The sequence below is a fragment of the Rhipicephalus sanguineus genome, chromosome 4, assembly GCF_013339695.2.
Source record: "Rhipicephalus sanguineus isolate Rsan-2018 chromosome 4, BIME_Rsan_1.4, whole genome shotgun sequence".
In the NCBI taxonomy this organism is placed as follows: domain Eukaryota; kingdom Metazoa; phylum Arthropoda; class Arachnida; order Ixodida; family Ixodidae; genus Rhipicephalus; species Rhipicephalus sanguineus.
This window is the reverse complement of record NC_051179.1, coordinates 19,635,331-19,646,873: the sequence shown is the minus strand read 5'-3', so window position 1 is coordinate 19,646,873 and position 11,543 is coordinate 19,635,331. Positions and strand designations below refer to the sequence as shown.

Genomic DNA, 11,543 nt, shown 5'->3' with positions numbered 1-11,543 from the left:
AGGGCGCCCTCAGTTATTTCTTTTTCTTCTCTCTCACAAAGGGCTGAGGTTTCTAAAACCTAAGGACTTCATCGAGATGTAAAAGAAAATACACCAGTAGTAATAATAAGTGTTAGGGTTTAACATCCTAAAACGATATGATTATGAGGGACGCAGTAGTGGAGGGCTCAGGAAATTTCAACCACCTGGGGTTCTTTAACATGCACCTAAGTCTAAGTACACCAGCCCCAAGTACTTTCGCCTTCACTGAAAATGTGGCCGGGATTTGATAATGGACCTTCGGGTCAGCAGTCGAGCACCATAACTACTAGATCACCATGGCGGGTGGCAGTAGTGAAAGGATCCCCCAAACCGATTGTAGCTTCAGACACTGAGACATAAATTATTCTTTAAGTGCTTCAATTCTAATTAGGTTGGATGACTAATCCATCACATCTGTTAAGGTTGGCAGTAAGGTAACCGCAGCCACATTTTATTTGTAGGTGAACATGACACTGGAGCAACTAACCAACATGCTAGACACTCCATACAGTACAGTCTTGCGGCAAAAAAGAGATGTCCATCTTCCTCGACATACACATAAGGCCTCACATGTCCTTTCAAAGATCACTCTGGCGAAGCCATACTTTGAAAGCCACTTGAATCGCTTGACACGCTGCTTGCCTTATGACGGCCGAAAAATTTCAGCCACCCGGGCTTCTTTTTTGTCGAACTCGTGGCAGCAATCACGTCCTGCGCGTCTTTGACGCGGGTTCTTGTGTGCACAGCCGTCACCGGCTTCCTGCTGGGAGTGGGCACGGTGCTCACGACAAGAGAAGCCGGGATAGCGGGCGAGGTGGCAGACATCTTGCAAGAAGTCTGGTGCACTGACGAACAGAGAGTTCCCCTCGCACCGGACTGACTCGATCAGTTTCTTCCAGCCCCACTCGGCCAGCTTGGAAGTGTTATCACAGAGGTTGATCTTGGAGATCATCCGTATGGTGCCGTCCAACACGCACTGCTTGATGACTACCGGTATCAGTTTTTGCTGTGCTTGTTCTGCCAAGAGGAAGTGAAATACCACCCATGTTAATAAATGTCGGTCTTGTACAGTCCGTGTCAAAAGTTTATGTAATGTAGGATCTGTAAAACAGTGAACATTTCCACAGCCAATCTACGACACAAGAACACAGCAGCAACTAAGCTGCCCATAATATAAATAACTATTTTAAAATTTTTCTTGCCAAGTAATAGTAGTGCTAAGTGTTACAATAGACGATCAGGAAAACAAATGTGATCTTCCTGCTAAATTTAAGGAAGAGTGGAAATCTTTTTTCAATAATTGCAAACAGAATATGGACATCTGTATACATATTAGTATATACCACATTGTCGTATTCATGGCAAATATGCATAGCGCAGCACACTGCCATATGTGGCAGCTTCATCATCCAACCTCGCTACTTCTTGATCACTCGTGTTTTGCCAAGATCCTCCAATTGGCTACTCCTACTACTTGGTGTTCATCAGCATGCCTCTGTACTGAGGAACCAAAACATCTGAAGTAACCATTATCTGTGGCTGACTTGTCTGAATAAGGCAACTTCAGAGGGCATACATAGAAATTGGTGGGCAAAACAAACTTTTTAGATTTCTACTAATTATAATTGAAATTTTGTTGCTTATCAGAGTTTGAAATACCGTGAACATAACTGCAGGTGCACTTTGCGACCAGAGCACTGCACTGCCATTGTGTTTTATACTCCATTGTGTTGCCTATCCTGTAAGTGGCAAACATGTCAAAAGTCGAGAGATACAAGGCCAATATGCATAGACCGACTCGTTGCACTCACTGGCAGTGCATGCAACTTTCAATGCAATACTGGCTTATGGATATTATAGCGTGGTAAGTTCACTGAACTTGCATACTTGGAAAAGCTTGCCTGAATTATCAGTTGGTTGTATGAGAGCCACTTGACATTTCAACGCATATCTCGGCACATGTAAGAAGACTATTTGGCACAACAATAAGCACTACAGTACACTCGATAATTCACTCTGATAATTCAAACTTTTGGTTAATTCAAACAAATCTTAAATTTTTGCTTGGCCCACTATGTTTTCAATTTATTTTAAAGCTGCTTAATTCAAACTGCCTCACTGCACAAATTTGGTTAATTCAAGCTTTTTGCTTGTCCATGTCTGGAAATATCTGCTGCCTTTGTTGCTTCTAGCTGAACATTCACGTTTTTCTGTTACTAACTGGCACAAATAAAGCTAACTGCCAGCCTACAAAACGGCCAAACTAGCCAAACATTAGTGCACCAATAATCTCGTGCTGACCGAGGGAAAAGAAACTGTACGGTCTGGCCTTGATCTATCGCATGCCAAACATTTCTTAAAGTCACTTTCTCTGCGGTATGCCATGCGAGAAAGCGTCCTAAGAGTTGGAAGGGGCTAGCTATTGTCGTGGGACGCAACACATTTCGTCCCTTAATTACACACCCGTGTGTGCCTTTTATAACAAGTACCAGTATTATTGCTGATGTCTAAAAATTTTACTGGCAATCATGCAGAGCAGTCTATGATGCTGCTGCGGCACTGAGAAACAGTAAACATTGCAGTGTTAGTTGGTGTGTTGCCCTGAGTCATATCTATGAGAACTTCTGATAATTCAAACTTCTGATAATTCAAATAAAATCCTGAGGCCCCCTCAAGTTTGAATTATCCAGTCTACTGTACTGGCACAGTGTCAAATGCACAGAGGGTATGGAAAGAAACTAGGGGTGTGCGAATATTCGAAATTTCGAATATTTTTCGAATAAGGTTTGCTATTCGGTTTGATTCGCACTGGAATTTTACTATTCGAACTATTCGAACTTCCCAAAAACAAATACAGTCAACGTCCGATTGAAAGTGACCCCCTCAGATTTCCAATATGCTTTATCTCATTACACTCTCTTATTGCGGCAAAGCTGCCTTTCAAGCTCCGTTAAGGTCGAACTTTGTCAATACACAGTCAATGTCTGATTGAAAGTGGTCCCTAGATTTGCGATATGCTTCACTTCATCACACCCCGGTATTGCGGCAAAGCTGCCTTTCAAGCGCCGTTACGGTCGAACTTTGCCGAGAGAGAGTCAACGTCTGATTGGAAGTGGTCCCTAGATTTTCAATATGCTTCACCTCATCACACCCCGGCATTGCGGCAAAGCTGCCTTTCAAGCTCTGCTACGGTCGCAAATCTATTAACTCAAGAAAACGCTGGTTCCAACATGGAGATGAAAGATGTGGCAGAAGTGGGGGCTCATTTAATGCTGTTTTGGACCTGAAACTTTGGCAGGAAGTCCGAAAAATCGGAAGCCAAAGCTTTTTAGCATCAAAAATTTCAGATGTTCTTATATATCGACGTCTACGAGGCAGATTTGGAACTCCGGACTTGAAGGGAGCACACCCTTGTCCGCCACATCAGTTGGGCTTCCACAGAAGTTGAAAGAGGAGGAGAGGCTGAGGAAATGGTATCTTTGCCTATCACGTGTAAAGTGCTGTCGGTAACACTTTGGTTGCACCAAATCATGTACATAAATAGAATTCAGCCTCTACATTGCCTCATTCTTGATAAGAAAACTATGAAACACCACCCCTCCAGTGCTTCATAAACCTAGCGAAAAGAAACACTTTCATGTTGCTATCTCATAAGAATATGCTTAAGAATCCTCTCAAACTGCAATTTCGCTTCAAAGTTTTAGAAAAATATTCTAGAAATATTCGAGAAATATTCGAGAAACATTAGAAAAATATTCTATTCGATTTGCACTCATACTTCAATATTCAAATTCGCTTCGCACCCAAAATTTTGATATTCGCACAGCTCTAAAGGAAACGCTAACAGCGTCGTGTGCGCTGTTTTCATCGCGATCTGACCTAGGTGGCAACAAAACGATGCTAGAGTGGTCCTTGATTGTATAATAAATGACTCTAGGCTTTTTATTACCATCTATGTTACAACTGCTTGAAAAGAAACTCGAAACAGCAGAGAACATAGATGCTGCACTGTTTGCATTTCTTTCCATTGCCCCTGTACATCTGTACACAGTAAGGTAATATTATATAAAATATTGAACAAATAGAGCAGAGTAGTTTTACAGGTAAAAGTGTGGCATTAGGGATAAAACTTATCACGCGGAATTTCCTGTCCACAGATTGCACTATAAGCCAACATTTATAATTTGTATTTGCACCAGGCATTGGCAAATTCGCTGAAGTCACTGAAGCTACAGTGACAACCTCCTCCGTCTTATGCAAAAGTTCTCGAGCATAAGTGTCTGTCTGGTTACATAAAAGCGCTTGAGATTACAACCACGAGATATGCTCTTCCGATTGTACAGGGTTGCAAGGAGGGCCCCGTTAATGACAAATTAATAGCCAGCGGCTCCTAACTTCCATTTCTAACTCTATTTATTACTAACCAGCGGTCAAGGTCACAACAACTGTGCTACACAACACTGTATCCTCGGTCAGAGACAAGTGCAGCACAAGACAAAAAGCAGCAAATGGATGATGAATCGAATCAAATCTATCCATGGCTATGGCCGCTCAATCATCTCTGTGATGATGGTGACTGATGACGATAGCACACTTTAGGTCTTGTTTTTAGTTTCACTAGCGGCAGCTTTTATAAGCTTTTTGGTGGATGCTTGGCGCAATTTTTCAATGAAATTCTGTTTTGGAGAAGGATGGCACCGCTATCAACGCAATTTGGCACAAAGTGCTGTTCCGCCACTGTGTCTTCCAAAAACTCACCAATGTTTATGCTCTCAATGAACCTTTGCTGAACACGGCACTCTTGTGACTGCAGGAAGTCGGGTGAAAACACAATGATGGTCTTCCTGCACCTGGAATTATAAAAGTGAACGCAACTAAAATTGGCTGAACCTGCCGCAGGCCAAAGCAGCACAAAAGCATCCGAAGTAGCTGCATCACTCACAAACTACAATAGTAATGCCCTCCCTCTATAGCAAGCACAGCGTTTCAAATTTTCAATATTCACAAGTGAGTTACTAAATTATAAAGACATGTTAGACGGAACACTGCACCAAGGAGTTTTGTTGTACATTTTGAGAACACAGTTATTAAAAACTCAAGTAAAGCATGAGATTACTAGTACTTGGGTATGTTTTGTGTACTGGCTGGCGTAATTTATGGCTACAATCGATGGTTGCGTATAACAAACTAGCCCTGACCTTAGCTCTCCCAACTGACTTTGACTGCCTAGCTAGGCTACTGAAATCACATCAAGTTAAATGCAGTGTTTTTGTAGATTTAAACAGGGAAAGTGATGTTTATAGGTGAGGCCTCAACTTACCATTTCTCCATGAGTTCATAAAATGTGGAGTACTGAAGGACGCCTGCTTTTAGATCTCGCTTGGGCAAGAACAGGCGTAGACCCAACGATTCCAGCTTGTCGATCAGCACCTCAACAAAGGGCCAGTCTTCTGATGTATAGCAGACAAATGCGTCATAGATGGGCGTCCCTGAATTTGAAGTTGGATGCGTTAGAACTTCAGTCCCCGAATAATGTGCACAGAAAAAGTACAACTTCTACTTACTCGTTGATGTCCTGACTGTTGGAGGATGAATGACATCTGAAAGTGTTCAACCATGTAATAAGTATTTTTTGTCTCTCTGTGCCTTACCATAAAAAGTACTACCATATTGGTCAGGAAGATGCCTCTATTATCACCTGCTTCGCACTAAATCCATGACACCCAGTACCATGAAGTAAATATACAATATTAAGTAGTTGACAGTCCAATATTTGCTCATGATTCACAAGGCAGGTAATGCACAATGTACCAATCTGGTAGTCCGTTATGTAGATCAAAGACAAATTACAGTATGTGTCCTGAGCTATGCTACAACCTTTTTTGACTACATGGTTCTCCATTCCATACGTAACAATTAAACATATCAATGTAGGCCTTGTTCATTAAGAAGCTGCAAAATTGGTTAGTGGACGTAGTATGTATTAGCGCAGTAGATAAAAGAAAGGAACACGACACAGACATAGATATAGGTAGGCGCTAAACTTGCGACTGTTTATTTCATGCCAATCACACCCATTTTATACATCCGCGAGAAAGCACAACTCATCTTGCGCGTGTTCTTAAACCAAGGAACGTCATCTCCTTTCCTGACAAGGAAATCGATTACGAGCTCACACATAAGTGTCCGAATTCTTTTATAGCTTCGGCTTCTTTTATCTCCTGTGTCAGCCGATCCCTAGAATGGCCGACACGTTCCCTAGAACGGACCGATTGAGCCGATCCCTAGAACGGACACATGCAAGATGAGTTGTGCTTTCTTGCGGATGTATAAAATGAGTGTGAATGGCATGAAATAAACAGTTGGAAGTTTAGCACCTACCTATCTCTACGTCTGTGTCGTGTTCCTTTCTTTTATGTACCGTGCTAATACATGCTACATTCATGGATAACCAACTCACCCGATCAGCAATCCTTCTGGTTAGTGGAGCTTGCCGAATTGCACCAACTTCACTTGGGCATGGCAAATGCCACACCTTAACTAACTACCTATGTCGGGCTACAGCAATACCTCAATATAAAAGCGTGAAAAAGAATACATTAGCTTTGACTGGTACATGAATTTGCTACTAGTTCTCACAATTCAGTTAAATACTACAGCTTACGATACTTTTAACAAGCAGCCTGTGCTGCTTGTAAGCTCTATTGCCCACTAACCTGAATATCCACCAGACTGCTTTCTTCGGTAGAATTCAATGTCTTGTCCTGGAAGATGATGCCAGTTCAATAAAATAACAAAAATAAAACAAATTTGAGGTTGCAAATCTCAAAAATCATTCTAATGCAAAACTACCTGCAAGTCAAAATGAACCAATTGAAGACATTCGCTGCTGTAACGCAACACCCCCTTTGCTTATTTTAATTTTTCTGTTATTCTAATAAAAAGATGTAGACAAGTGTTTTTAAGGCTATACAAATTAATGTGCACATTTCTTGCCCTCACAGTACTGTAACCAATTGCCACCTCCCCTCCTCTTACCACTAGCACCCACAATGAAAGCATAAAACAGAAAGCTTACTTACATAAACTGCATGATTTAATTTCAGTGAAATATGGATTTAAGCTTACTTATCTTTGCTGCATTTGCAATGCTTGCAATGCATTTGCACAACCTAAAGTTTGCACTCTTACACACTGTCAACACTATTTGGCACTCCTTGTCGTCATTTCAATTGAGATACATGAGCTTTCATGGACTGACCTATGAGAGGGTGCCATGGTCGTCCTAGCCCCCCAGTGAACCCTAAAACAGCTGTACCGTTTCGGACGTATTTCTGTCATGCAACAATCACTGCAATGCATCTTGCATGCTTTTCCATGCTTTAGCATCACATGTCCCACACTTTCAGGACAGAAACAGCATGCGTGCTATAACCGGCACACCGTACTGCTGACAGGAAAGCCGCGAGCTTTCAAGAAAGGAAATCAATTCAAGCAAGCCGCATGATGGTTAGAGTTGGTGTAGCAGAAAGATGCCCCGAAGGGAGTGCATAACCATACGGGTTTCCCTTGCTGCTTATAGACTTTCTGAAGGGTACTGGACTAGACACTAGACTTAAGAAAACCATTGTGTTACATGGATTTTGTACATACGCATCACCACTTCCTGTCCCCATCATCATCCTCATCACTCTTTCTCCCCCTTTCCCTTATCCCCTGCGCAGAGTAGCAGGCCAGAGCACACAAGCTCAGGATGACCTCGCTGCCTTCGTCTAATAAATTTGATCTCTCTTTTTCTGCTACTCGCAGAGCGATGAAAATTTACCCTCTCATCAAATTTTTTACACAGTGTGGGTCTTAGACCTAAACCAAGGAAGACAGATGCCAAGAAAGATAGACTAGACTTTCTTACGTAGTTCTGCTTCAATGTCGTCAAGAACGTCGTATCTCTCGAGGCACATCAGGTGCTGCACAAGGCGTCCGACGGTTGCCACGTGCTGGCTTATCCGTGCATCCCACTGGTCCAGTAGAGATGCCGTCGGGCTCTTTCCTCGTTCCTTGAGGAGCTCCACCTCGTCACAACTGAAGCCCGCCAACAGCGCCAGGCCTCGCCAATCTCGATGACCCGACGGCCCCAAGAGCAGCTGCGGCACATCGAGGCGCATGGCAAGTATGGCGCGACATTTCAGACCGACTGCAGCGATCGGAACATCTTGGAAGTTGTTCGGGCGTCAGCTCGACAGTCTCCTGCTCTGGGAGCTGCGGGTAAGCCATAATCTGCCTGTCAGGCATCAATGATCTGATACGAAGAGACGAAACATTCAGCACTGTGATATCGCATGTGGCAGGTTTCTCTGGCTGCAAGATGATGTGACCCTTCTCAGGCTATGTATTCCTGCTGCGTGTTGTATGGCCATTCCTGTTAAAACAAAAGAAAGAACTAAATGTAAGGCATAAGATCGTGCATGTTATTTTGCCTATCTTCAATCCAGCAGTTATCAATTAAAAGGCATATACCTATAGCTAACTGCAGCCACCAGCACACTCTTAAATTACTTTCTGGGCTTTTGCTTCCCCGCCACAGTGGCTGTGCTGTGGCCACTTCTTACTGCGGAGCACGACAACTTCGCGGATTCGGGTGCCGGTCGTGGCAGCCGCGGCACGAATGTGGCGGAATACAAGAGCGCCCGCATACCGCTCGCGTATACCGTTCTAATTACGTGCGTATACGCAGTTTTAGACTAGCGCACGCAAAGATAGCGGTCGTTGCGGTCGCCCGTTATTTCCGTCACTTAACGGGGGCCCGCAAGAGGATAGCGTACGACGCATGCGCAGTGGCGACAAACGCTAACGCAGCTTTGCGTACGCTATTCTAAAACTCCCTAATTATAGCTTTATGTGATCTAATTAAAATCCAGAGGCATCCACTGCGATATCCCAACCCCTTGTACCGTTCCTGGACGTTAAAACATACAATTAATTTAAATTTTAACGCGTCTAATTACGCCAAACAAACTGCATAGGAACAGAATAACTTTGGAAAACATTTCGACCGCTAACGAGCCCCGATCGGGATCGCAATCTTGCAAATAAGACTGGATCGCGATAAGGCTCTTGATCGCTATTGGCTTATTTACGCATCTCAATACATCTCAATCGGGTTCCATTGCGATCGAACTTGCGCGGTGCAGCGAAGACTACGCAATGCAGTACGTAGAATGTGTGTCCGGATCCTTAGAAGACATCAATGTAAGTCATACATGAATGAATAAAAACCAAGAGCACGTTTCTTCAGGAATGAGCTTTAGTAAGAAGAAATGACAGCACTGAAAGTACTCGGGAAAAACGTCCGAACGGCATTCAAAAGCGGCGCGACCTGGTTGTGGTGGGTAAATCCCCGGGAAAACCAGATATTCGTTAAAAATCGCGGCTGGGAACAAACTTTCTCGCTTTCTAGACCGACGCAAGGATTTTACGGCGTGCATAATCTAAAGTAAGTGACGGTCCTAAATCACATCAACAGCATTTGTCGCTCCATTAAGTGGACGACATTCGTATTAAGCACAGCACCATATTCGACCGCGCGTGCACGTCGAAAGCGATCGGAACCAACACAAAACGTATAATTCCGGAGAGATAGACGTAGGCGGGATCAGACACAAAATAACAATAGAACGGCGTGCTTTTGTTCTATCACCACGCCACGGAAGCTGTCCACAGATATTCCGACAACGTGCAAGAGGCCGTCCCAAAACGGAAGGCGCGTTTGTCGTGGGATGTGTCGCCGAACGGCTCTAAGCGCAACTCTTACAAAGCTAAACATACCTGATATTCACTGTCTTTATCACTCGGAGAAGCGCTTCCTCGCAGTACACTTCAATAACAGATTCTGCGAAACTTTTCAAAGAAGGCTACAGGTGTCTGAATCAGCAGCAATCGCTAACAAGACAGCCCGCTCCTGCGGCCTCTGCTGCGCGTCAATTACGTCACGTTTTCAAGACCACGTGATGTTGCTTCTTTTAACTTTTAAAACCAATTTTATTTATTCGCATTTACAAGTTTATTTCTTTAATTAAGTCACTAAATACTTATCTGTATTGAAACTTTTGAATAACTGTAATAAAAGTAAATAATGTGGCGCTGCCATCGAAGCTGCGATTGAAGCAGACGACAGATAAAAAAAAAAAAAAACAAGAGTACGGCACAGCACTTGAAAATAATAATTCAAGCAAATTTTATTGCAGGAAACTTTGCATTTTGTTAAAGTTGGCTTTCGTGGTGCATAAACTTTCTCTAGAAAGCCATAAAATAGATGTACCAGCTTGGCGATCAGTGACCATGGCGTGTATATTGCCAAAATTTCGCACAATATGTCATCAGTGATGGTGTTCCTCATTATTTCTTGTATTTTCTTCCTTTTTGGTACAGTTTTTGACCCATAATAAGCTGTAAAACAGACTATCTTATCTTGCATCTGCAGTGATACCGGTCAGAAAATTTGTTTTCGGTGAAACGCCGATTACAATGGAGCTGGCTAGTGTTTGTGTGCAAACTACCATACTAGTTTCATGTACAAATTGTATATACTGTGGCAAATTAAGTTGTTGTCCTTTTTCACTTAGCCCTTGCTGGGACTACAGGTCGACTCCATGCCCTTCGGCGGTGAGCGTTTGCAACACGACACACACATATTTACAAGGAAATCATTCGCCCTTACCAATGGACCATCAAAGACTGGAGTCACCTTACCACCTCCGTTGCTGCTACAGAGGATGGCGATTTAAAGATGTCATCGCTGTCGTCTTATCCCGTCAGATGTACTTGATATATTGCTTTTTTTTTGTTTATTGCACTACGTCATTGAAATGTATCTATATACCACCTCTGTAAGATGTATTGATGTAATTAAAAAAAAAGAAGATTAGTCATATTAAAGTGTAACTAGACGCCTGGGTCGCAGTCAGAAAAATTTTTATGGCGGGGAGGGGTCTGAACTACTTTGTTCATGCGTGTGTATCTGCGTGTGCGGCGGGCATATATACACATACAAAACGTCAATATTTCGGACGGGGGGTTTAACCCCTAAGCCACCTCCTGGCAACGCCACTGCTGGATTAACTGTACGATGCAATTCTTAGACGTATGTGGCATTCTTGTTTCTGTTTATGAATTGTTTGTCCTGCTACTTCATTGGAAATGACCCCCTTCCCCCCGCCTGCCTCAGGGTATCCAGATATACGTATAAATAAAAAAAACCATCCGATAAGGAAACTAAATATGAGCTGCAATGATCGGAACCCTAAATATCGAAGGAGGACAACATAAACTTTGTTAGCTTCTACAACTGCCCTACACACGGCATGACGTCTCGCAGGGCATATTCAGAGTTACTGTATATGGCTCTTTTAAGAGCCATATACAGTAAGGTATGTTGTAGTTGAAGAAGTTGAAATCCTACGTGATTGACTCACACCCGATCTGGGTGATTGACCAAGAAAGGGACCAAGAAAGGGATAATTTGC

General features: G+C 43.0%; 1 protein-coding gene across 1 annotated transcript; it reads right to left on the bottom strand.

Annotated features, from left to right (window-relative positions):
- Window positions 1-420: 420 nt before the first annotated feature.
- On the bottom strand, window positions 421-9,995 carry LOC119389543 (myeloid differentiation primary response protein MyD88-like). Its single transcript, XM_037656858.2, is given in 9 exon segments — window positions 421-867; window positions 869-1,038; window positions 4,780-4,871; window positions 5,342-5,510; window positions 5,586-5,621; window positions 6,738-6,785; window positions 7,934-8,249; window positions 8,251-8,440; window positions 9,847-9,995. Coding segments are annotated over 8 exon segments (1,155 nt in total). The 5' UTR covers window positions 8,314-8,440; window positions 9,847-9,995; the 3' UTR covers window positions 421-606.
- Between the last annotated feature and the right edge of the window lie 1,548 nt (window positions 9,996-11,543).